General features: G+C 35.9%; 2 protein-coding genes across 3 annotated transcripts in view; one reads left to right on the plus strand and one right to left on the minus strand.

Annotated features, from left to right (window-relative positions):
- Dad (Daughters against dpp) overlaps window positions 1–15,699 on the plus strand; it is an 84,403-nt gene extending 68,704 nt beyond the window's left edge. For both annotated transcript variants that reach the window (XM_076772165.1, XM_076772164.1), the window contains 2 exons: window positions 5,832–6,032; window positions 6,189–15,699. In XM_076772165.1, coding sequence (XP_076628280.1) covers window positions 5,832–6,032; window positions 6,189–6,535 — 548 coding nt within the window. In that variant the 3' untranslated portion in view covers window positions 6,536–15,699. The remainder of the gene's footprint in view (window positions 1–5,831; window positions 6,033–6,188) is intronic.
- Window positions 15,700–16,712: 1,013 nt separating this feature from the next.
- LOC143345244 (synaptic vesicle glycoprotein 2C) lies at window positions 16,713–27,862 on the minus strand. Its single transcript, XM_076772163.1, has 10 exons — window positions 27,691–27,862; window positions 22,631–22,690; window positions 22,053–22,214; window positions 20,806–20,968; window positions 20,586–20,707; window positions 20,206–20,444; window positions 19,891–20,072; window positions 19,407–19,702; window positions 18,669–18,956; window positions 16,713–18,172 (listed from the first exon to the last, which is right to left on the minus strand). The coding sequence occupies exons 1-10, from the start codon at window positions 27,725–27,727 to the stop codon at window positions 18,129–18,131; spliced, it is 1,593 nt and encodes a 530-aa protein (XP_076628278.1). The 5' UTR covers window positions 27,728–27,862; the 3' UTR covers window positions 16,713–18,128.
- Window positions 27,863–27,877: the final 15 nt, after the last annotated feature.

Here is a 27,877-nt window from a genome sequence, read left to right on the forward strand (position 1 = left end):
AGAAAATCCATAAATCAACGTTTTATAGTTTTGTCCGGGCAGATTGTTAAAATTCGTACAAAGTCGTTAAGTTACGAGTTATCGTGGCGGCTACGGGGGCTCTGGGTGGCTCGAAGCAGCATCGAAGCACGATCGAAAAGGTATCTTCCTTTACAAAATGTGCTCACCTACCGCATCTCGATCGTATCGCATTCCGAACAAGTCTCCAGACACTTTGCTCGCAGCTGTCGTGCGACTCGAAACGTTATTTTGTCTTTCGTTACGAGAAACGTGTGCAAGCATCTTACTCTGTTGCTGCACACCAATTGGTCGGCCATCGAGATCAATTTAAACTAATTTTTTTAATTCGTTAAATTTTACAATCCACTTGATCTTTTTATCGTGCTCAATTTTGTCATACGTCAAACTACACTTCTTATGAATAAATTCAACCTTTTTATCGTTCTCGTAACAATTATTGTTTTCTTTTCAATCTCACGCTCGTTTTTCAATAATCGTGTAATGACTGGTTTCGATACGATTGAAAAATGACCTGTACAATATTTTCGAGCGTTGTTAAATAATTATACGTCCACTCGCGATATAGTAGCAAAGTGCAAATCGACTATAATGAAAAAGGGAGCCAACAAGGTGGCAATTTATTTTTACGATTGGGCGCATGCATAAATCTCAGTCGCTTCTTGTACGTTGACCGGGTATTTAAATTTAATTTCGGATGAAAATTATGATTGTATTCGGATTATGATAATTTATCCTTGCGGATTCTTAATAAGAAAACTTAATTTATTAAGATCTCCTTCAAGGCGATTTATTAGAATGATATCTCGATGCAGATATGCAAAATAACGAACATTCAACGAAGGACATTGGACGTAGTCGTAACGAGCCATTTATCATTCCTCAACGTTTTCAATCAATCGTTTACAGTGACTTTCAGAACTACCAATGTAGGCTGATCTCCATTAAGGAGAACAAATATGTACATTATATAATGAGGAATTAATAAAAAATAAAAAACGAAAATTATTAATAGTTTATAAGATGATCGACTACGTTGACTAATAAACAAATGTTGTTACAACCACTAACAATTTAATCAAGTACTTAAACACTCAATACAAAAGGATAAATAACACAGTTAAAAAACTTTTGATTGGCAAAATCGACCCCCTTCCCTCCCCCTTGGCTTTCAACAGTTAAAAATATTTGCCTTACCGTCGATGTAAGCATTTGTTCAAACAAGTAAGGTAGCAGCAAATGGTTCAAGCTCGTTTGCAAACAAAGTCTGTTCGTTGTTAATTTTGTAGAAATTTCGTTCGCGACACGCCCACGGTGCCGTTACACGTCACACCTGTTGGTAATCGCCGGTTACCCCGTAAAAATCGAAAGGCAAGAACGTCGAGCGAGTTTTAGCTCGAGTATTTCACAATTTTAACGAGCCGGAGAACCGTGCTGTACGAGTGGCCTGTCTCCGCGCGGAGGAGGATGAGGATGATCCTTCGAATAAAATCGCTAGACGTGTAATCTGCCGGGAAGACATAAAATAATACACCGCGGCCACGTAAACGAGGACAGTTAACTGCCAAGCTGCAGCGAGCTTCACAATTGCTCCTTTATCGTGATGCTCGGAGTACCGACAGAATTGCTTTATTACAGGGTTCAATTCGCCTTCAGTTTTCCAGAGTCCGCGGGTCCGTGTCGCGGTGGCGAGCTCGTTAGACCCGGTTATTTGTCAAACGCGTAGACAACCACGCGAATTGCGCGGAAAGAGGGAAAAAGAAGAAGTTGGTCGTTCGAGTGTCCGCTCGCGATCGGCGGACGCAACGTCTCCTCGGTAGCCGAACGGTAGGAAGCTTGCAATCTTCGCGAGACGCGAGGATTAAGTGTCCAGTCATCGCCTAGAAGGATACAGCTTTATTGCGAACCCGACGAAGGAGCTTGAAGAGGTCAGAGCGGTTTACTGCCGGGTTATCGCGTACTGGATCAACATGTAGCTGGAACCATTGTGATTATTACGATCCCGGGGACCGTTATTTATGGGCAATGTTCTCCGGGTATAGAGATACCGATTCAATTGGATCTCATTTCGTAAGGGGACGTATGTACACACGTCTTTTATTTCCGTGCCAGCCTATAGATAATCGGTGATCAATAAACCTTGGATCAGAGTAGCTGAATAATTGCCACCAGTGTTGGAAGCTTTGCCATAACTCCTACAAGAGCGAATGTATTTCGTTGGAATTTATTTATGAAGCAGAGCACATGGATACGTATAAAAAAGTATTAAACAACATTTTTGTAGAGCGTCAAACAAATTTATTAAAAATGAAAAACGAATTTTTAAGGAAAATCGTCAGGTAGGTGCTTCGTCGAAATTAAAATATTTCAAATCATTCTGGAAAAATTATTTTTGGATGCAGGGGTCAATTGCAAGGATTTTTGGTGGATAGACATACCCCCGAAATGTTGCACACTTTCGAGAAAAAAATTCGAGAAGGTGTGAAATTTTTCGGCGAAATTAAAATATTTCAAATCATTCTGGAAAAATTATTTTCGGATGCGGGGGTCAATTGCAAGCATTTTTGGTGGATAGACATACCCCCGAAATGTTGCACACTTTCGAGAAAAAAATTCGAGAAGGTGTGAAATTTTTCGGCGAAATTAAAATATTTCAAATCATTCTGGAAAAATTATTTTCGGATGCGGGGGTCAATTACAATTATTTTTGGTCAATAGACATACCCCCGAAATCCTAACCATTTTCGAGAAAAAAATTCCTTACCGAAAATATAATGTGTGGCCAGAAATGTCTCCCCGAAATTTCATGCGTATGTTTAAAACATAACTTCTGAGCGGATTGAAGAATTTTAATATTTTTTGATGTTAAAAAAGTACCAAATATATGAATTTACTTAAATTCAAACGGATAGAATGTGATTAATGTTCGAAATCTTATAATCGACGCATGTAATAATTGGTCAAGTACCTATGCGTTCTAATAGACAGACCACACAACGGCATTTGAGGATTAATAGCATTCATACGAAGCTAATAAATCATTGAACAAATCTTTCGAAATTACCAGCCGCGGTAGATTTTTACAGTATGTGTTCTACTAATTAATTAATCGAATTACGTATAAGGCATACGTGGAACAGGTATTTCACTGATTGATATTTATCGGTATTTCGCTAGTCGATACATGTAGAATGTGACTCATACGTAGTGTTGCAAGCTGCTTTCTTAAAAACTGTGAAAAATATACAAATACTTTCGAAATTACTGGTTTCAAATTATGGGAGAGTAATTTTCATGATATCCTTTTGCCAAACTAACCTAAAAATTCTCACGTGACATTGATGCCAACTTTGAGTAATTGGTTAGAATATATCGAATACCGAACGTTAATGTAATCGGCATTCACTGGCCCGACAATTACAAGGTATCAATTTATTTTGTAATCGATAGTGAAATCGAATACATCTATTCTATAGATGCACAGCTACCTAATCCAACGAGCGAATACGAAATGTCGTTCGAATATTTTCCGAGATACATTTCGCTCATCCCCGGGATGGAAGAGGCCGCTCGAGAAAAGCGAATAACGCGAACGAATTCTGGCGAATTGGCGGCACGCGCGCCTAGCGTCCATGATTCAATAGGGGGCAAACAGCGATTTGCTGAAGACGGTTAAAAGCCGGCTGCGGATGATCGTAGATAGACACGAAAATTCGTAGTTCGTCACGACGGCCACGGCGGCGACGGCGGCGGCGACGGGCGACGCGACAAGCGTCCTTGCTCCAACCACTCGCGCTACTACCGATGACGTAATCGTCGCGATACCCCGCAATCTTGGCGCCTCGGTAAACTCGTAATATCTATTTTTATCTGGTGGAAGCAGGGGTTCCGCCCCGCCGCGCCTCGTACCCCTCTCTCACACAGTCGCATCAAGGCGTACGTACTTCGACACACCCGTGTACCAACGCCTCTCTTCTTCCTGACTCTTAACCTCTAAATTCAGCCTCCACTCAAACTGACCATTCTCGAATCGAGCAGGGATTATTCGGAGATTGTTCGATATTCAATTATTTCTCAGCTAATCGAATACAGCGAGGCTACCATTCGTCAGGTCGATTCCTTTCCTAAAATTGTCACGCGAGTCGCGAGGGAAAAGAAAGGGAAACTTTATTTAATACGTGGATACGTAATGAACTTTGTACGGGGGCACGCGTGGAGACTCGATCGTCTATCTAGAATCCTTGTAACTCGAGACCTAACTCGCGAGCAAACTTAGACTGTCCAAGAGTTCGAATACCATTGCTTGAATATTTCAATATTAATAACAAATACCCATCACCCAAGTACATGATCGGCCACCCAGTTGTTCCATTATTCGAACTATATTGCTGAATATTTTACGACACCCCAAAGTGTTCGAGTTTTCGAATACAGAAAAATTTCGACCCTAATATCGCGTATCTTGATTCTTGAATCGGCGTTGGGATCTTTGGTGTTTTACTTTGCTATCTTCGGCGTTCTCTTCGCCTTCGTCGAACGTAATCCTAGCCGGTCGACGTCGATGCTTCGAGGATGTTTACGAAGCGTAAATTTTATGTTGGAATTTATGCAGCGATAATTAGCAGAATTATCTACCGCTGGGAAGTTCAGGATGAGTTCACAGATCTGGTTGAAGATGGCGCGAACACGTTTCGATCGGGAACAGGTTAGGATAGGTTCGGGCGCCAGTACTGTGGCGACATGTGAATTATAATAAAAAGTTACAATCGATTTATTATTGGTCGAACTGCTCGTCCTCGAGAATATTTTGCACGTTTAAAAGCAATTTCGATCGTGTCTATTTAAGGATGCACGGTAAGAAGGCGCCAATCGATTGCGTAAAAGTTAACTGGAGTGATTTATTATCCGTCAGAATGAAGAGCACGATGAATACAAATGCGATTAAATAGATTTTTATGTCGATAATCATGTTTTGTATGATGTCCCAGGATCGGGGAATTAACCGTATAAATGTATTTACGAATGTAAAAAATATTAAACTCGTACATAAGAATGCGTTAGAATATTTATTGCTTACGGAAAAGCAAAAACGTAGAATTTCTTGACTGCCTTTCAACTAGCGAGATTTGTTCGTTCGAAGTTATTTGAAGGTCATTAGTATGGTCAAAATGGTATAAAAGTGGCGATAACCTTCAAAACTCGAGAAAGGAAACATTAATCATAATAGTTGCAGTGATAGCGATAGCGTAATTATTGTAGATTTGTTTCGTATAACGAAAAATCAGACTGCAGTAAGTTTTCCTCGTTAGATATTTTATGGTTATTCCCCTTCCTGCGTCTACTCTCGAATCTGGCGCCGCCGTTGTCTCCACGACAGTTGGCGAGACGCGTGGGTCTTTCCGGCGACGAGTCCTTTATGATACCGCCTGTACGCCCGCAGACTCTCACCGAACGAACACTTTTAACAAGAAAGAAAGACTCCTCGTTAACGCCAGATCTCATCTTGTTCCGAGGCATGTCTGTACGTATCACGTTTCGTGGAAGTTCTTCATAAAAACGAAAGATTAAACTCTTTGATGTTCGCGCTATCGAGGAATTTCAATGAACAACTTTCAGTCGGTAGATTTGCATTTTCCCGAACCGATAAATAAGAAATAATAGAAGCTATCTTTACTCGAATATTCTCATTATTACCATAAACGTACGACGTATTACATAAATGTTGTCGTATTCGCAATATTGCAAAAACGTTGCAGTCATATTAGTAAGAAATAATACCTATCATTAACGTTGCATGTTGTTGTTTGTTCTAGGTGAGATGGGACAAAAGGAGTGGTGTACATTAGCATATTGGGAATTGGGTGGTCGAGTGGGTCGTCTTTATCCAGTGGAGCCTTCAACCGTAAATGTTTTTGATTCCCTCCATGATGGCGATGGCCTTTGCTTAGCAACACTAGCTGAAAATCATGTTGCACCGCCTGCAGTCCAAAGAACACGAAGCAAAATTGGTCTTGGTAAGTCTTGATTGTCACAGATGCTTTTTATTACTTCTCTGCTTTTTAAATTAGTTCAAGTTTCATTGATTGGAGAAAAATGTCATAGAAAAGCTTTTACACAGTGTACTGTCAAATAATGTTGAAACTTAAAGAGAAATTATGTTTTGTTCGTAGGTTTAATGCTTAGTCAAGAAGCAGATGGTGTCTGGGCATATAACAGATCAGAGAGTCCAATCTTCGTGAACTCACCTACTCTGGATGACCCAGAGTCTAGAACACTACTTGTCTATCGTGTGCCTCCTGGTTTTTGTCTGAACATCTTCGACCGAACCAAAGTTCTACAGCTTCCATATGGTAGTGGTACAAGAACAGGCAGTCAAGCTACAGGCTTTGCCTCTGGTCCCGTTGATATCAACTCCGTCCGCATCAGCTTTGCCAAAGGCTGGGGACCCAAGTACTCAAGACAGGAAGTCACCTCTTGTCCATGTTGGCTCGAAGTACTCCTAGCACCATGCAGGTGATCCCTACAACTCATCGTGAAGGTATTCAGTCTCGTCCGTTTGCGCCTCTTCTTACTCCTCGTCGTCCTCCAAGAGGACCGATCTGTGAAACTGACGCAGCAACGACGAAGCTCCGTCCCAAAGGCTGCCAACGGATACTCAAACGACGTGGATCGCCGCCAGCAGTCTTACCAAAGTACGCCGCCATACATCTGAGAACAGCGTCATTTTGCTAACAGAGAAAAATGAGAATCACTCGACAAGAGCGTTTTATATTCTTGTGCCTACGAACGGAGGACACACAGTTCTGCGTGGTACTCGATTTTCATAGCATCAAAACCCGATCATACTTCATCACGGTATTTTCTTGATTGGTCAATAATACTGTTGTACTTTCTGGATAATGCTAAATGAGATTTCACAAAAAGTGAAGCGGAGACTTCCGCTAGGTCTAGTCAGTGGTATTTAACGTTTGTAAGCTTGACGTCTACGTGTCATGCATTAAGAATAACATAAGATAAACAAACACTATCTGAAATCATGGAAAGTACGAGAGTAAAATTGACTTGGTTAATACGCTGTCGCTTTCTTTTATTCATCTTAAGTTTAATACCTGTACTGTCTGGCCATGTCCTCGTTTATGGTTAATCATTGCACTGCAAGGAAGCAGAAACTTGGGCTTCCGATGAGGTCTAGTCAATGGTGTTTAAGAGCATGGAAAGCTCGTTGGTCGCATGGATTTTGAATCTATTTAAATTATCGAGAAACGAGAACACTGCCAACAGAATCGAAGGAAGTACTTAGTGTTTTATGTTACCTTCAAAAAGACTTTAATCTTACACGATTAACGTAACAATATTTCTAGTATAAATTTCCTTCGTCTATATGGAATTTATCTAAATGCGAGAAAAGATTTGTTATTTTAATAGAAAGCCAAAGCCAAGGCGTGTTTGGCTACACTTTCGGCGTTCAATTGGAAATTTTATCGAGTTCTAGCGATTGTTCGCAAACTAGTCAGTGACGAAATTGGCATGAAAAGATTTTACCGAGTTAGCAAAACTTTTCTCGATTTTTTCATCAATTTTGTACATCGTGAGTCGATACATCCACGTTCAGTTATAATAAGCTTGCGATGACGTTTCATAAGTGTTAAAATGTCGTGTACCACGGGCACTGCGATTGTCCCCGATCGTCGTTCGGTGCTGTACGTACATATATGTACATACATTGTGCCTTCCCAGCTTCCTTCGTGGTGCAATGTGCGAAAGAAAGAATGAATGCGTGTATGTGTGTATCTAAGGAAACGAGAGAAAACGAGAGAACTCCGCGTGCCAGCTTTGCACCAAATGCCCGAGAGCTTCGTACTGCAGTAATACGATACTGTGATAAAAGTTCGACCCAGGTCTCTTTTCCTTCCTTATTTCGGACAAGTTCATGAAGCACCGACGAAAAGCAATCAATCTGTTAATGTGTATATGTACGCAAAGGAAACAAACGTATGCTTAATAAACGAAAAAAAAAAAAAATATATGATCCATAGTTAGACGTTAAATTTATAAAAGTACTGTTTTCTTGGAATAATTTTCTACCGTCGTGAAGGATATAAAATTAGAGTGTAAGCGAGTGGAGTTTTACAAATTTTATCGCTGAAGTCTTCGCCGAAATCCGCCTCCGGATCCGAACGCGTACGATAACATTAAAGGACACGTGTACAAAGGATCAGCGATTTACACGTGGCAAACGCTAAAACACATTTCTGTAAAGAAAATAATTGTACGGGGAGTTCGGAACGATGATGTTTAAGTACGTACATACGATGTAACATGTACCACCAGTCATACGTATTCATTCATACGCATACGCAAACACAAGCATGTATAAAACACAATCGACTGATCGAATAGTTTTTTTTTTTTTTTTTCGAGCCGTTAGTTACTTTTCGTATAACCGCTTTTATCGGTTTAAAAGCGGTCGTCAGGTCACGTATGAATCGTGATCCATTGCGTATAAGACGCCGAACGATATATTGTGATGCATATATTGTCGCTTAAATGTTATATATTAATATGTATACGTATGTATACAAAAATGTTCATAGGTAGCTAGCTGTATCTACTGTAACGGTGCGATTCCGTGGCCTGTATACGAAGTTGCAAAGTTTACGATTGTCAGGAATATCTAATTATTTGTAACGTCGTGCCTCGGAAGTGCTGCACGAGCAACGTTTGTCTCGGGAGAACTTTTTTTACACGAACACACGGTACGATTCACTTTGCGTACAGGCTTAGGAATCGTCGATGAAAATTGCAACGACGAGAAAGAATTCTGTGGTAGAGTCGTCCATTTTGGAAGCTACGTTGCTTTTTATAGTCTTTTCTCACGGCTCTAACCTGCAGTTATAGTCGAAGTTGGTTCATCGCTGGAATTGAAATAAACGCGTGCGGTCAGTCTGAAAGCGATTTTCGAAACGATCTTCGGGTAAACGCGGAGCGCAAGACACCCAATAATTTGTACAAATATTTTATTTTCTTTCGTAAAGATTCGATTAAAAATAAGTTTACTTATTTTGTGAATTATATAACCCCCATTTGCAATCAGTTGCGCGAATTAGGCGTTCCACGTGACTTCCTGAAATTCTCGATTACAGACAGGCAACGAAAACGAGTTGGTCATTTTTACTCGCACCGTTCCCGATGGTACAGTCGTTTCCCAGCATTATGACTGAAAGGACGTACAGTTAATAGTGTACTTAACAATATTTTATAATTGAACGTACGTAAATCTTAATTCTACCGAGCCCGATCGTATTTGTAGTTTTGTTAATTAGGTGACGATTGTTAAAGATATATCTAAACGGACGAAAAAATATTTATTCGTATTCTTTTCATAAAATAAATAAAACGATTAGTTTGTATATAAAAAAGAACAAACAAAAAAGTAGGGTAATAATTTATATTAACGGACACCTCGTCAATGATTTTTTGATGTGTTTTACGGCGAGGATACTAATTACTTTTTTCACATGGATTAATCGGCGATCTATTATGGTTTCTGAGATAAACATAAAAAATTAATCAGTATCTCGCTTGTACGACACGTATCAAAGTCATCGGAAAGGGTCCGTCAATGTAAATAATTACTGAATGTAGTAACATTCTTTGATACCTTCATCTTGAACTAATGAACGAAAATTGAAAACGAAGTTTCATTCCATACGATTCGTGTGAGTATAAATATAATTATAATGTATTGTTAAGATTGTTTACCGAAAAATATTATTGAAAAGTGGTCGAAAGGCAATTTTCGTTGAAATGCAGGTCATTTGAATATGCATACCATCCCGAATTGGTTTTGATTAAACTTGGTTATGTACCCAAAGATAACAACCTACGAATGCTTGATCACTGTGGTGGAATGAGAGGCCATTTTGAATAAACCCTAGTCTAGGACATTTCGTCACTAATTGGTAGTACGTCGCGGTGTAAAGACGGTCTCGAAGTAACTTCATAAATATTTTCTTCAACTTGCTACCTCGTTACTTTTTCTCGTATTACGTTCGTTACATCCTGTTTTATACTTGACAGAATCTTCCTTTCGTGTTTCTACTCGCGGAATAAATTGGTTATCGAGCAATGCACGCGGTAAAATATGCACCACGTATGGTGAAAGTAATCTACGATACTTTTAATCGTTAAAGTGTCAGTGCTTCGAAAAATTGTGTTTGCTCGTGTACCATCTGTAGAACCAAACGAGTGGTGTTCAATTAATGTCGTAAGTATCCATATGAGATTTTAAATGTACTAATATACTCACGTGCGTTACGCTAGTTCGTAAACTCGAATACACATTTTCTTTTTCTCGCGTTTCCCGCGTAATATTGAAATATGGCGGACGTTACGTCACATTGTTAGGCACGATTTTACATGGCAACGAAGTAATTAAATTTTTTATTTATGAAAAGTGTCTAAAACGGATTCTAAATAAAATTAAAATATTCAGTAGTTGAAATACTTGTTACGGTAGAATTTATTTTGTTTAAATGAAAACTAAGTCCGTTGAATAATTGGATATGTAGATTAACGCAAGATTGTTGTAAAAGTTAAGTAGACAAAGTGAAATAATATCTGCAAGCACTTTTTAAGTTGTTTAAAGGGTAGCCAATAATCATGGCACAAATAAGGACAAGGGAATTTTTATTAGAAAAGTACATAGATTCAAAGCGTAGAATTTATCACATAAAGCTTCGTTTTCAATACAAACAACGGCAAAACTACGTCGAGCACTTGTACAGGAGTGTAAAAAACACATTTGGCTCACTTTTCACAGACGAATCTACGAATATAGATCGATGGAGATTTGTGAATAAAATCTATTACCAGATTTATTTTAACCTTAAAATTCATGGTCAATTTGTTTCTTATTAAGTCGTTGAAACTCGTCTCGATGCAAATAATAATAATTTATTTTACTAGTGTATAGTAGCTGAGGGAGCAATTTGTTTCACGATATAATTGATGAAATCTTTTACAATTATTCGTAAAAATTTTATGTCGAACTTTTTATTTTCTTATCGAGCAAAATATACAGAAACAAAATTGATCCAGAATTTTAAGATGCAGGGGAGCAATAAAAGGTTGACAAATTTTTAACTATGTCAACACATACACATCACACCGAATTAATAATAAAATAATAACGTTAACGTAATTCTATAGAATTCAAGTACGTAACTAGAGTTTATTTAACTTAAAGTTCCTGTTTCCACGATACACTTTTAAGTAACTATTTCTCAAATTCATACTGTTATCCACGTCGACCGGGCACGTATTCACGCTGGCACGTTGCCATTAAAGTAAATAAATCGTTTTAATACTAACTCAGGCTATCAAGGATAATTTAAGACAGAAATTCTAAACTAACTTTGTTGCTATAAAATATCACCCTGTAAGCCCTCGTTTGTAAACTTACGTTCTAGATAACAAATTTCACGCCACCATGTCCCATTCTATGTCACATAATGCGGTTTAGGAAAACATGCTGTAATCTTTAATTATTTATCATCGATGGCCCGTTATTAATACTGTTTTATATAAATTGAAAACAACCATCGACAGTCTTGCTACTTTATACGAACGCAATGTAGATTTAATTTTATTTTTTAACGTACGATACAAATTTTTTTTTAATAACAAATAAACTATCTTTTTCGTTTGTACCGCGGTTTTTAAATTGCTCCGTAAATAATGGCGAAAATAATTCGTTTTTTCCAATGGAATTGTATATCTGTGAAACATTAGTGCCTTCATAGCCATTTAGAGCGAACAACTATTAACGATATACAGGGTGTTCGACCACACCTGGGAAAAATTTTAATGGGAGATTCTAGAGGCCAAAATAAGACGAAAATCAAGAATACCAATTTGTTCATGGAAGCTTCGTTAAAAAGTTATTAACGTTTAAAGTTCCGCTCGTACTGAATTTTTTTCTCGAAAATGCGCAAGATTTCGAGTGTATGTCTATTCACCAAAAATGCTTGTAATTGACCCCTGCAATCGAAAATAATTTTTCCAGAATGATTTGAAATATTTTAATTTCGTCGAAAAATTTGTTTATCTATTCGAATTTTTTTTTCGAAAATGGTTAGGATTTTGGGGGTATGTGTATTGACCAAAAATGCTTGTAATTGACCCCTGCAACTGAAAATAATTTTTTCAGAACGATTTGAAAATTTTTTTTTTCGCCGAAAATTTAGGCACCTACCCCCGTCGATTTTTCTTAAAAATTGTTTTTCAATTTTAATAAATTTGTCTGACGCTTTACAGAAAACTTATCTAATACTTTTTTGTAGGTATCCATGAAGTCTACTTCCCCCCAAAATTTCAATGAAATATATTCACTATTATAGAAGTTATGGCTGTTTGAAAGTTGGACCATTTTTATGGGGTTTTTCTCATTTTGCGTAGTCAAGGACCAACTTTTCGAATATTTTTGCGATTTGTACATATTCTCCACTAAAATACGCGTTGTTTGCTTTTTTAAACATTAAAATCGTCCAATCCGTTCAGAAGTTATGGCATTTTAAAGATTCGCATGAAATTTCAGTGAAGCATTTCTGGTCTCACATTAGATTATCGGTAAAGAATTTTTTTCTCGAAACTGCGTAGGATTTTGAGGGTATGTCTAATGACCAAAAATGATTGTAATTGACCCCTGTAACTAAATATAATTTTTCTAGTATGATTTGAAATTTTTTAATTTCGTCTAAAAATTTCAGTACCTATTCGAATTTTTTTCTCGAAAGTGGGTAGGATTTCATGGGTATGTCTATTCACCAAAAATGCTTGCAAGTGACCCCTGTAACTAAATATAATTTTTTTAGTATGACTTGAAATTTTTTAATTTTGTCTAAAAATTTCAGTACCTACTCGAATTTTTTTCTCCAAGGGGGGTAGGATTTCAGGGGTATGTCTATTCACCAAAAATGCTTGCAAGTGACCCCTGTAACTAAATATAATTTTTCTAGTATGATTTGAAATTTTTTAATTTAATTTCGTAATAACTTTTTAATGAAGTCTCAGTCAAGAAACTGATATTCTTGATTTTCGTCTTATTTTGGCCTCTAGAATCTCGTATTAAAATTTTTCCCTGGGGTGACTGAACACCCTGTATATGTAGCACCACGCTTAGCACAATGCATATTATTAAAAGTGTTTTGCATCTTATCGATGTTGATGCGGTATTGTTTTCCTTTAACCGTCGAATGGCGGACCGTCTTAACGACCATTTTGACCCTTTATCTGAATTTTATTATTTCGCATACCAGTAAAAGGTTTCTCATTGGAAATTTATTAAGAAATTACCAGAATCAGTTTACATCTATTTTACAATTTCTCGCTCCTGAAATTTATATTTATTAGAGGTTCCCTTTCTGTCCTCATTTATCAATATTTATCAACGGTCGTGTATAAATTTGTTCGCAAGTAAAAGATGATTTTGTTTACAAAGGGTTAAGCTGTCCTTCGTTGATGCAAAGTGATTAAACGTGTGATTAACGAGAGAATTTGCAAAGTTTTTTGCGAAAAGAAAATAATATATAACTAACGATAATAGAATCGAGAACGTTTCGTAACAATCGTCGAAATTTCTCACGAAGGCGACGTCGAGGCGAATTAGAGGTAGTTTTACGAAACATTTTTACGTTTCGAACCACGTCGCAGTAAATGCTTTTTAGTCGTCGAATAGGGTATTGTAAATAGCATAAGTGAAACGTGATAGCGATTCCAAATTCTCGACTGCCAATGTGTTACAAAAAAAAAAAATTTTAAACAATTTTCTAAATGTACACGTACAGCGAACCAAGCTATATGTATAGGCACACACACACAGCGTCCAATTATTAAAATATTTGACACCGTGACTATTACGAAATCTGTAAATTATACAGTACGAGACTCGAAGGGGTTTTAAGATCGATTGTGTCTTATTTAATGCTACGGTGTATAAAAAAAAAAAATATAGCGTGTATATTTTTTGTTCGTATAGAAGATATTTAAAAAATTGTCGAGAATAATATTAAATATTGTTATTACGCGTAGCTGCGTGCAAATGGCACTGAACGTCGCATTATAAAAGATGGTACGTTAGAATTGTTACGAAGATGCTTGTTCGTAGACAAAGTCTTTTATTTACGCCATCGTGGATCAGAGAATTCAAACGTGTTTTTTTTTTCTTTTTTTTACTGTATACTAATAAACTGAGTCAACGTGAGCTAATAAATTTAACTTCGTTAATTTAATCGATCCTGCTTTGATTCTTGGACCTCCTGGTCCCTCTATCTTTTTTCAATTTTATATGAATAAATGATTTCTCTGGAACGAATAGATCTTTAATAAATGTCGATGATGGGATTTGCGTGCACAGTGAGCTACGAAAATATTAAAACGCTTGTAAATTAAATCAAATAGTTGGAAATATTGTTATTGTTACAGTAAAATACAATATATAGGGTGTTCGGCCATCCCTGGGAAATATTTTAATGGGAGATTCTAGAGGCCAAAATAAGACGAAAATCAAGAATACTAATTTGTTGATGGAGACTTCGTTAAAAAGTTATTAACGTTTAAAGTTACGCTTGTAAAACGGCAATCTGCGCACAGCTGCGTGCGCGCGGTAGTGGTTCGCGCTGCTCACAGGCGGAACTTTAAACGTTAATAACTTTTTAACGAAGCTTCAATTAATAAATTGGTATTCTTGATTTTCGTCTCATTTTGGTCTCTAGAATCTTCCATTAAAATTTTTCCCAGAGGTGGCCGAACACCCTGTATTTACGAGACTCGAAGAATATATTGTAAGGTTTGTAGCAGTCGCGAAGCATTTATACGAAAAGAAAATTATTGAAAGATGTGTGTGTACTTCTTGAAAATTTGTTTATAGAATTATGGTATGCTTTGTTTTATGTGCAACAATATCTGGGTAACTTTGGTATTCGTTTACATACCTTTTGCAAACGTTAGAATTTACCAAAACATTTTTAGAGAATCTTAAAAATCAACGGGACCGTAATTTTCAAAATTGAAAATATAGAGGAGCATAAAGAAAGGCAAATTGTAGGACGAAATAAGATTTTTAAAAATTACACGCATTTTCGTTTATTCTTTTTATTCATCAACGTTATCGACAATTTACGAAACAGTGAATATTTAAAAATTCTCCTTCTATTCTCTAGTTTCAGATCAACGAAAGAAAAATAGGCGAAGAATTCTAACATTGTAAATATTGTATATAGAGCGAGTGTGCGTTTCGAATATGCGTACGATAAATAATTATAAATATGTATGTATATAATATAGGATCACGCCGACGATGATGCCAGCTATGTTAATATTAAAATTACTGGAACTATTAATCATGATAATACATGTAGAAAAAGGGTAGTAATGGCTGCAGTTACGTTTAGGATATTGTATAATAATGAGTAATAAACGAAATATCGAGTAAGAGTGATGGCGTAACGGAATAACGATATTATTAGGTAGCTCCTCGAAAACTCGTAATGTTATTTTCAATATAATTGTACTCGGTAATAGACAGAGTAACGATACTTACGCGACGATTATGTATCGGATTACAAGGAAGCCCTCTCCTTTCATTTTTACGAAAGAAAGAAATATATGACGATGAAAATTTTTACGTGATCTCGTTACTCATCCTCCATTAAAAGAACACCGACGACAGTTCAATTATTAATATAAAATTAAAAATCTGTGTGTTTGTGATTCCCCTATAACTTCAACTATTTTATTTTAAGCTCGGGACCAGCCCCAGTCATTTATGTGGGCATGGTTAGTTCTCAGAATTCAATGGAGATAAGAAAAGAGGATAAGTGCGAGTGAGATACAATAGCTGGGAAAAATTTTAATGGGAGATTCTAGAGGCTAAAATAAGACGAAAATCAAGAATACTAATTTGTTGATGGAGGCTTCTTTAAAAAGATATTAATATTTAAACTTCCGCTCGTACTGAATTTTTTTCTCGAAAATGGTTAGGATTACGGGAGTATGTCTATTGACCAAAAGTAATTGAAATTGACCCCTGTAACAAAATATATTTTTTTTAGTATGATTTGAAATTTTTTAATTTCGTCTAAAAATTTCAATACCTATTTGAATTTTTTTCTAGAAAGTGGGTAGGATTTCGAGGGTAGGTCTATTCAACAAAAATGCTTGTAATTGACTCCTATAACTAAATATATATTTTTTAGTATGATTTGAAATTTTTTAATTTCGTCGAAAAATTTGTCCACTTACTCAATTTTTTTCTCGAAAATGGTTAGAATTTCGGAGGTATGTTTATTCACCAAAAATGCTTGTAATTGACCCCTGTAACTAAAAATAATTTTTTCAGAATGATTTGAAATTTTTTATTTAATTTTTTAATAACTTTTTAATGAAGCCTTAGTCAAGAAATTGATATTCTTGATTTTCGACTTATTTTGGCCTCTAGAATCTCCCATTAAAATTTTTCCCAGTTCAAGTTACACTCGACACGCCGTTTGGCTTCTAAAAATCGGTGGGGAGAACTCTGGTCATTTATATGGGCAAAAATCCAATCACTTATGTGGGCACTACTGTACTTATTTATAATCGTATAAATTGTTTTAGAAGCGAGAAATTTATGCTAAAATAATGGGTTTCTAGAGTCTTTAGAGTATTAAAATTTATTATTTCTGTAATAAGTGTTCCATGTGTATTCGTTCAGCTTCTCACATAACGTATTCACATTTACACTGTCACGTACGATTTACATGGTCTATCTTTATAAATACAGTACATCATGTTCGCACACACGCAAAAATAACATCCCACACTCAGGCTTCGGAATATTAGTTATTAATCTTATGCAAAATAGAGGCAACGAGAAGAAAACTAAAGTTATACTTATACTTATTTATCGGGATAGAATCGTTTCTTGATTTGTAACTTATCGGTATAGGCATCACAGCAAAACAGTTACGAACTTCGAATATCAAAATAAAATCGAATTTACAATAGAATTAGAACGATAGAAAATTAAAAATTAATGTTTCTTAATTTTAATTAATACATTAATCATCGAAGCTTGACAACCTTTGGAGTATATGTATATTTCTTTCGTTATTTTAAATCTACCACTTGTATTGGTCGCAGAAAATTTCTTTTTTTTTTTTAAATGGTCCCTTTAATTTGTCGCTTTTATCATTTACGGAAATACAGCACCATTCCAGGTTTTATATTTGATTCGAGTATTGAAATCTAGTTGTATTTAGCTGGATGATAGATCAATTTGTAAAAGAGATCGAACGTCGAAGCAACACGAGATCTAGTTGCGAGGTATACCGTTTAATAAAAATATAGCTTTTTGATTTTCTCTCTATCAAGTTCTAAAATACTGGTGAAATATACGTAAAACTTTTACTATTCTAATTCTAATGATACACACGTAGAAAGCTTATGCAGATCCTAGCTTACGAGATTATCGTTTAAACATATCAATATGTTTACCCATAAAAGAACAAATTTGATCCAACGAGTGAATTTCGTTATTTACATGTTAATGCGAATAGTTCACAACTTTCAATACTTGTTTTCGTGTTTTAAATAGGTAACAATATCATCATTTTATAAATGACGCAAACGTCTAAATATCATTTGTATCCGTAATAAAATAATTACACGAATGTTCACAACATTACACGCGTCATTCGATGTTACGATATACCAGATATTGTATCTCAAATATTTATCTACATAACGTTCGTACAATTTGTTAAGTTCTACATAACAGTTCGATGGTATTTTACACGACGCGATAGACTACAGAAGAGTAGTCCTAAAATAGTTTAGCAAATGAAGATGAGCAGTTCGAAGGAGGTAAATGAAAGAACTACGGTCGCAGAAACTGTTTTCGCTTCACGTTTTGGAACATTTTGCTCTAACAAAACATTTCGTGAGAACTGTTTCCAAATCGAACAACGTTTACGTTCTGCGTGAATATGATATGGAATGATCGATCATCGCACGTTGCAATAAGCATACAATTATTTCTTCTCTCTCTTCTTTCTCGCGTCGTTGATTGTTCAACTCTTCTTCCTCGGGAGCCTGAGTGCTAGTAATCCTCCAACTGTAAATAATCGATCATTTAAAATGCTATTCGAAGTATGCACTTTCCTATCGTTTGTCAATAATTTGAATACAGTATAGTTTAGAAATTTGATGCATAAAAAAAATCACAAGCAAACTCTGTGTTAAAAGTATTCTTTGGAATATTGTGGTCGCAGTAAAGAACTACTGCAAAGAATCTGTTTACAAAACACAAGCAAAGTTTACGTAAAAATTGTTCTTTGGAAAATTGTGGTTGCAGTAAAAAACTAGTGTAAAGAATAGAGTAGCAAGTTAAGATTAGGAAGTTATTTATAGTTACGTGTAGTTTACATCTCATTAGAGAAAGATAGTTTCCATTTAAAAATTTTATAGAATTTTCGTTCGAATTATGACTCGAAAATGGTCGAACGTGTTTGGATAAGTTTCGAGAGCTTTCAGATTCGAAGAATATTTTATATTGGAGCGTTGAAGAAAGTTTAAAGCTAGTTATTGTAGAAATAAAATTGTTCACTTACGAATGACTAGACTGCCGACCAAGAAAATGGGCACTTCGCAACTAATGTCGAGCAACATTCCGAAAGCCAAATTGCTAGCGATGGCGCCGATTCTGCCAAAGCAGGTCATCATACACATCGCGACAGCGCCCACGTGAGTTGGAAATATGTCGACCACGATGCTTCCCATTACGAAATTCGCGGTTACTATCGTCAACGAGAACAGGCAGGTCACGATTAGTATTTGCAACGAGGACCTGACGAAGTATATACCGAAACCAAATGCGCCAGCCAACAGCATCGTTGTCACTGGAAACAATTAAAACAAACTCAATTAAATACGGTCGAAGAATTCTTAAGAAAAATAGCGCAAGTGCCAAGAAGTAAATTTTTGCAACTACAGATAAAATAAGCGTATAACTTTTTAGTTTTATTAATCACTAAATTTAAAAAAAAGACACTGCAAGTAGTGATTTTATTAAGAAAAATAGCGCAAGTGCCAAAAAGTAAACTTTTGCATTTAATTTCACGTAAATTTGTGACCAAAGATGAAATAACTTTTTATTTTTCTTAATTACTAAATTTTAAAAATGCAAGTACTAATTTTATTAACTCTGAATCTCGAATTGAAATGGGTGAAATTAAAAATACCAAGACCATCAAAGAAAGTTCCCAAAATGAATTCACCGCGTTAGTGGAGGGCTTGTACATCGTTGAGGGATTAGTTTGCTCGAATTAAAATAAGTTTTTCACGTTTACCTGGCATCGTTCGTCGACCAACGCGATTCGCCAGATAGCCGGACGCGATGTTGCCGAGCAAGCAGAACGCGTTGATCGTCAACGAATTGATAAACACCATTTTGTCCATGTTGGGACTGCAATTGCTCATGGCGGTCGGTGACTCGACCAAAATGCTGGGCGGAGGCGTCGCGATGCGTTGCTGATCAGTTTCGTGTATTAGCCTGCAAACGCTTACGGTTCGGTTCGGGTATTGATTATGATAGTTCTCGAAACGATTGAACAACTCTGGCAGCCACAAACCCAAACCGTAATACCTGAAAATAATTAATTTTATTCGATCGACATATCGATGTAGCCTGGAACGAGCAAATTAAATAGAGACAAATAATAATTAAACGTTAGAGCTTGCAATATTTTGTGTTTTGTATTAGTCAGTATTTGTAACGAATTTTAATGAGAATGCTCTAACGTAATGCAAAGTGTGTTTTATGAAAAAATTTACCCAAACATGTTTGTGAAATAAATGGCCCAACTGAGGAGCGCGTATTGCAGAAGCGGCGGTGACGCAAGGGAACGCATTTGTTGCCAAATATTTTTCAATAATTCCGTTAATATGCCCGATCCAGAGAGGGCTGTCTTGTTGCTGTTAGTATTTACAGTATCATCGGGCAACAAGATTTTTACCTATACAAATAAATAGACGATCATTGGCGCGTGATTATTTTAATTCTTAAATAATAAAATCCAGCGATTTTCGACAATGGATTAAAATAAATTTTAGCGTGGTTCCTCTTTTAGAAAAATTGTTATTGCTTACGGGGTATTCGTCCTCGTGTTGGCCAGTGTTTATCGCGTAGATTTTTCGTAAAATTGCCAATGCTTCTTCCGTTTTGCCTTGAGAGATTAAGAACTTTGGGCTTTCGGGGTATCTGGTGGCTACCAGGGTGACCATTAACGTTGGTATTCCAATCATAGCCAAGAAAAGTCGCCAAGAGTTGTACAGAATGCCGTTGAATTGAAACGATATTGGCAGTGGTATGATTATCCAAGCCAAACCTGGAAAAACGAGAGTAATTATTACTTTCACCCCTCAATTTCGAAATAAAGGAACAACCAAAGAAACAAGCTATTATTATTGAAATAATAGAGCAACTGAAAGTAGAGGATAGCTCGTTTAGAAAATTTGTTAAACTTTACCAGGTAGAATTAACCAGGAAAGGGTCCAAAAGAACCCCACGTAGCAGATCGATTTTACCCTTTGTTTCTCCGCGTGAAATTCACCAAGATACGTGTAGATCAGCGAGCCAGGAGCACCGATGCTACAGAAAATTATTTATCCAAAATAAAAAAACCAAACAAAATTTGTAGATCGTCAAGACGATATTGTTCGCGATTAAAAAGACAAAAGAACACTTACAAAAATCCATTGAGAGCTCTGAAAATCAACAGGACCTGGAAGCTCTGCGAAAGGCTTCCTCCGATCGACAAAATGCTATCGAAGAGCATAGTTAGGAGAAGAATGTATCTTCTGCCATAAGCGTCAGCGAATACTCCCCAGAAAAGGGAACTGATTACTCCTCCTAAAAAAGAAAATATCTAAATATCTAGTGTAAACAAAGGTCCATATCTCTGTTATTATCGATCGTATCGAATATTTATACGAAACAAAAGTGTTTCTTTTAATTTCCAACCAGTTTCGTTATTTACGTTTTTCTTGTAAAAGCAACGACAGGAGAGATATCTCGTTTTCTAACTCTTCGAATAAGAAAATTCTGTTTGATCCATCGACAAGAAAAATTGGAAAAAAAACTATTGCAACAAGCTCACGTTTCTTGGTATTAATTTTAAGACTGTGAGTCTATGGTGCCTCTCTCTGATAAATAGTAGTCTCAACGGCAAAGTTAATCGACGTTAATCGCGCGAGCAGTGAGTAGGACGTTATATAAAAACTGTTCTTCAATTTTCCTAATGAAATAAGTGCTATCGAACGTGTCTAATACGTTGCAATAAATGTGCACGTCGATAGAAATAACGTATGCTTCGATGGAACTGACCTAACCGTTTCGGAAGCTCCCACTTTGGAATTGTTTCAAAGTCTCTTCTACGATTAACCGTGGCAAGCGTGTGCATTAGGTTCAAATCATCTGTTTCCTAACTACGTAAACTTTCCGTTTTCACAGACGATGTGTTTTAATAATTTGACACCTAATGCTCTAATGATTCATACGTAACATGCTAAGAGGAAGCGTTCACAGAATAAAAATACAATACTCGACGCGAGATATTACGTTTTGTTTGTAAATAGGTGGAATTAGTTCAACTACGTTCGATCTTACGACAGAATTATATTCCAGCGTAAAACTTGCCATAACTCGAACAACTTTTTTTCAAAGCATTTCCCTTTATTCTTCTGTGCACACACTCGACTGACAGTAGTGCCACGATTATTGCAGAAAATTGGAATTTCCACTGATCGAGGTAAACTTCTTTTACGCGGTTTTAAATTTCTGTAATAATTTATTTATTGATAGTTCGATGGTATACCAAATAATCAAATTTAATGTCAAATGGATAATTTGTATTGCTTTAAAATTTCGTAACTCTTAAAGAGTTTATGTTTGAGAAATACTTTGAACGAACAATGTTTGATAAAAGTTTCCGTACCCAAGAGGAAGGAGACGTTCAGGAGGCCTTTTTGTTCGGATGATAATTTGAGATCACATTCCGCGGATGGCAAGATGTATGCGTTGATGCCATTTTGACAACCGACGCAGATGAACATCGCACCGCAGAGAAATAGAAAACAATAGTGAAACCTTCCGTATCCTGCGGATTAAAAATTAAATCAGTCGTGAGGTTCGTGCCACATAGAGACCGCTAAATTATTAGTTAACTTGAAATACATATTTAACTGTTACAAAAAGAAACAAGAACACAGTATTTATCTGAATTTTTATTCGATTCTAAAGCTAGTATTCCCAAGATAGCTTGTGATATTTAAATAAAAGGTATCCCAATTTTCTCAGCTTTATGTTTGTTAAATTTTAGAAATTTTACAAATTCTTCAATTTTGATATCTTAATACTAAATATATCGTTACAAATTCTCTATTTTTAAAGCGTTGCAAGTTAGTTTATCTGTTACAGCTATTCTTTCCTTGCTAATCTGGATTATCTCTTATTATTAGTCAAAATATCTCCTTAAATTAATCTGGATTGAAAAGGTTTTATCGTATCCCTTACCACAGAGTTTGATAGCTTTCTCGAAGTCTGCAGTTCCTTCTTTACCGCCATGATTAGTTTCTAAAAGACAAAAATTAAATTAATTCCCTTCGAGATTTTATTTCTAAAGTAACAGAATCTAAATGCACAATATTTCCTGAAGAATATAGTCAATTCCAATCACGCGTTTGTAATTTTAGAACGAGGATTACGTGAATTAATTTTGCCATTATTTTTTAATTCTGTTAAATGAATGTATATAGTTATTATTGCATACAAAACAAATATTTATTTCCAAGCAAAAATGTTGTTCTTTGGTGCACGAGCAACTAGATAATTTCACGATTATTTAGTTCTTATTTGCTACGTGTTGATCGACAAGGACGTTCTCGCTGTAGATGTTAAAGGCTTTTGTATTCATTATGCTCTCATGTTTGTGATCATTTCCTCAAATTTTTAATGTAAATTCCGCGATATTTATGAAATAAAATAAGAGACTCAATTCTTTCAATTTTTATTTTCATCGATTCTTCGTTTGAAAAAATCTTGATTCGTTATTCTACGTCGATACGAACAGAACAACATAAAAGAGCCGACGTTTCTTTTTCATTAATTCTTCTTATCAAAAATCTCATTATGTCGATATGTTTTTAATTATGAATTGCAGTATGAATACATGTGTCTGGGATATCAAATGCGATAAGTAGTTTAGTCCCAAGTATTTCGTAAGAATTTTCCATACGTAGAGTAGGATACTATTCTCGATGTTCTATCGAGTAGCTTTTAATTACTATTAGCACAATCAAGATAGTGACACCAGCAATTGATGGTAAATGCACAGTAGGTGAAGTCCATTAAATTTGTCTTTACAAGAGATCGAGATAACTCTAGTCGGAAAGAATAGTATTTAACTAGTTGAATAAATGAACTGCAGTGGTTATAAAATCAGTGATTAAATACAAAGGGAGATTTTATCTTGTTGGACAGAGTATTATATTAATTATTTGATTAGTAAATTTGTGTCAATCGAATGTAAATAACAAGTTTCTATTATTGAGATCGAAACGAATTCGAACACTGAATTAAAAATATGTTACTCGTCGTGTTTGGAGGATTTCATCTTTAATGTATATTTCTATACCTGTTTAATAGTTTACACCGTGTCTAATATCTTTATCGAGTAGATCTGTCTAAAATTTATATAGAAATTTTGGCGCGAAAACTCTATCGGTGTCTCTTGATTTCAAGTTATGGTTTGGTCACACGCATCGGTGAATCAATTCCAGAGCAAGTGGTTAACCGAACAGTCTTGTCTCTCTATTAGTACAGATAATGGAGGTTCTACTGTATATCATTATAAGACTGCTTTAATCGGATCTGTCAGGTTCCTACGATGAAAACAATACCAAATATGAATATATTTCGATGATTTTAAGTCAAACGAGGAGGACGAATATAAAATAAATACAGTTGGACCTCTATAGATCAAAACCTTACTAATTTCCCTTTGTACATACTGGATAACTAACCAATTAAACAAATAAAATAAACCAGTTAGTCTCCGTGACTCGAGTTTATATCATGTAGTTCAAGCAAACTGTTATATTTTTAATTAAACGATCAATGGTATTATTCTTTTGTTTGCCTCGCGAAATAATACCAGTGTATCGTTGTTTTCAAAAAATTTTTATCTCACACGAAAGCACAATGACAGATTTGTAAAATGCGCCTCGTGTGTTTAACCTCTACCGGCCGCCATTGTAAAAGTGCGTAGTCGCTTTTGGTAGGTTTCTGCGTCAGGTTAATTATGCCATTGTGTATGTGAAATGCAATTGTGCCTCAAGGTTGAGGTCAATTAGTATTAACAAAAAAACTTGGTGTGCCTAACCCTTCCCCCCTATGCTCCAACCTTGTACTCGATGACGCATATAAATCGCTGTGAAAAGTCACTATGTGATTGATCTACCAGGGGTTTGCAACTAGGTGGGGTTAGGTAAACTAAATGCTTATTAGAAAACATAAAATTTAAAAAAAGACGTCTTCTTAAGCCGCACAGTTCCCGAGTTATTCTAAAAATGTGTTTTCAACGCCTTCATTTTAGGATATTTTCGCCCTTCCCAAAATGGACGTCAATATAAAAAATACGCGTCGAATATTTGATCGAACACTATCTGTTCTATAAATTTTATTAAAATCAATTTTAAAATTCACACGCGGTGGGCGTACAATACGATTCGTAAATCAGCGTAAGTAGAAATAGCGAGCAATGGACGGACGCGTTAGGCAAATCGTGTTCGATCCCGCGCGAAACAAATTTTGTCATCGCTAATATTCGTATCGTTTCTCTAATTTGAGTTCACGTTAATTTTCATTAGTCTCGTTGCGTTTACTTATTCACTATAAATCTCTATACAATGTTTGTATGGATGTCGATAACACTGTCGATCTCAGTTATTCGATCTATTGTTAATTTTGAAAAAATAGTTGACCGCGAGTATTTTCACCGTATTAGCGTTAATCGCCACTGTGAAATCTTTCTGTCGGTATTGTCGAATGTTTATATGCGATAAAGCATTGATCAGTGCCCTTGGAAGTTAAAAATAAAAAGAATATACCGTAAGAAAGGATCCAAGATAATTGCATCGACCGACCAACTGTAAACACAAAGTAAATGAAGCGCTAATTGAAGGAACAATTGTATTTTGACATTTCGGTGGGGTCCATTATGCAACTGCATGCACATTCAAGTGCACGGCGATGCACCTGCAGATCGGTTACGCGTATTTTTTTTTTTTCAGCAAGCACATCGACGAACAGAAACGATCGAAGTGTTGGACGAAATTATATCACCGACGATGAAAGGAAGTAATTATTACGACATTGATAACAATGATCCCTTTGATCTTTGATCTACGGAGACACCCACCGACAGATGTCACATTCCGTGAAATTTGAAAAGAAGCTAATTATGCTTTTTCAGAAACTGGTACGCGTCGTAAACCAGACGCGAAATAGTCGTTTACTACGAGTTTAGCCAAGTAAGTAAGAGAGATCAGTTATTTTATTGTAAGAATACACAGTGTCAACGAGTTCCTTCTACGTTTACCTGTTTATCTTTTGACCTTATTAAAAGGTGCATTTAGTGATTTCGTAAATATTCGAAATTATTTAAAACGGGACTGTTGAAACTTACTTATTTATTTTCTAATCTGACGAAACAATTAATTTTTCGTAACAGCGGTGACGTAAAAAACAGAATTCTGAGAATTTTGAGTCAATAACCGAGGAGCGATCACGTTCGCGAGACGATTGACGTAAAAATGTATATCGCGCACTCGGACGCACCTGGGAATGCATTTACGGCGAGTTCGTTTCTGCGTAAATGCGATATCGGTTGAAATTGTTATTAATTTGATTATTGTCGCGCTATTTAGCGACGATGCGCAACTGCAATCACTGACGCAAGAAGAAAACCGGCGAAGCACGTTCTCGCATATTTTTCATTGATGTCAGTGAATTCGCTGAGATAGTTGCATTTCCAATTGTTTACGAAAAATATTACGGAGCGCGTGTGCTGCGTATTCAGTTTGGAATATTTACGGTCGAATGTATCTTTCGATTGAAGTTAACTGACCAGCCATTAAACAGAAGTTAAGAAATCGATGTCGCAGTATGTTATTAAAGTTATTATCGTCAGATTTTGTTGAAATCTCTCGCGTTATGAATGTGAATGCTTATTTCCGTCGAGAGAAAGACACCGAATAAAACCTGAATAAATATTTAATAGATTGTTGATAGATCAAGATGGTGTACGTAAAATAGAGATTAATAAAAAGAACTGTGGAGGACCTTTTACGGTTTAAATTGCATTTTTGAAGAGTTCAATCTTTGTTTGATAAGCCTGTGTATTTAATACGAAGCTTTAAACGATTCTTTTCGAAAATTGAATATTTAAACATTGTTCTTGTTATTTGTTATGCGTTTTTTGTACACTATTTTTTTTTTTAATTTTGTACGTGTTCCAGAATGGTAAATAGCGACGAGTAAAGCTAACGTAGATTCTCAAATAGTCTTTAATTCAGAGAAAACAAAGAATAGAAATGATACAAATTATTAGATTGAATTTTTCCATTTCTAGGGATCTACCAATTCGTTAGAATTATTAGATGTTTCTAAATGATTATGTAATTTGTACTCATTGAATACTACCTATACAATAGAGATAGAGTTAAATGACTATATATCAATTCGTACAATGTTTGTTAGAATGATATACATATATAGATTTATCATTTACCCTATCGAAGAAGACCAAAGTACAGGATCGAAATCATTTTACAGAAAGAAGTTAATTTCACCGACATCGATCAAATTATTTCTCTAATTTATCATACCAAAGAAGACCAAAGTATGAACCTACAAACTGCATGAAACGACGCGCTACAGCTTTAATTCCGTACTTAGGGTATCGATAGGATCGAAATCATTTTACAGAAAGAAGCTAATTTCACCAACATCGATCAAATTATTTTTCTAATTTATCATACCAAAGAAGACCAAAGTATGAGACCACAAACTGCATGAAACGACGCGCTGCAGCTTTAATTTCGTACTTAGGGTATCAATAGGATCGAAATCATTTTACAGAAAGAAGCTAATTTCACCTATATCGATCAAATTATTTTTCTAATTTATCATACCAAAGAAGACCAAAGTATGAGCCCACAAACTGCATGAAACGACGCGCTGCAGCTTTAATTCCGTACTTAGGGTATCAATAGGATCGAAATCATTTTATAGAAAGAAGCTAATTTCACCGATATCGATCAAATTGTTTTTCTAATTTATCATACTAAAGAAGACCAAAGTATGAGACCACAATTTCGTACTTATATATTGAAAAATTCAACTTGTAAATTTAATTTCACCGATTGCCCGGAACACAGCTTCGTTACCGTTCCGTTTTTTAATTTGAATCAACACTCGTAAACTTTTACGAACATCGTTTTTCCTGATGTATCCCCGTTTCCCACGTTAGAAATCACTAAAGAGAGTCGTTGTCAAAAATGTAGCATACTGACCCACTGAGAAGGATAGAGATGCTATTTGGTTCACCATCGCGGTTCTTCGCTCGCAAAGAACTGCCTTCTGTCTGTCAATATCTGGCCGAGTACTGGTCGCGAAAAGTCGGCAGAATCCTCCGTTGTTTCGTTGCCGTCGCGATCGAGACGGAAAACGTCCACGTGATAGACGGTCGCGGCGCTTTTA

This window comes from Colletes latitarsis, chromosome 9, assembly GCF_051014445.1.
Source record: "Colletes latitarsis isolate SP2378_abdomen chromosome 9, iyColLati1, whole genome shotgun sequence".
Lineage (NCBI taxonomy): Eukaryota > Metazoa > Arthropoda > Insecta > Hymenoptera > Colletidae > Colletes > Colletes latitarsis.

Coding starts and splice junctions, on each gene's coding strand:
- LOC143345244 (XM_076772163.1), bottom strand. CDS start 27,727: ATGGTGAACCAAATAGCATCTCTATCCTTCTCAGTGG. Junction 22,215..22,630: donor GAAAGCTATCAAACTCTGTG/GTAAGGGATACG, acceptor TTTAATCCGCAG/GATACGGAAGGTTTCACTAT. Junction 20,969..22,052: donor GAACGTCTCCTTCCTCTTGG/GTACGGAAACTT, acceptor TTTCTTTTTTAG/GAGGAGTAATCAGTTCCCTT.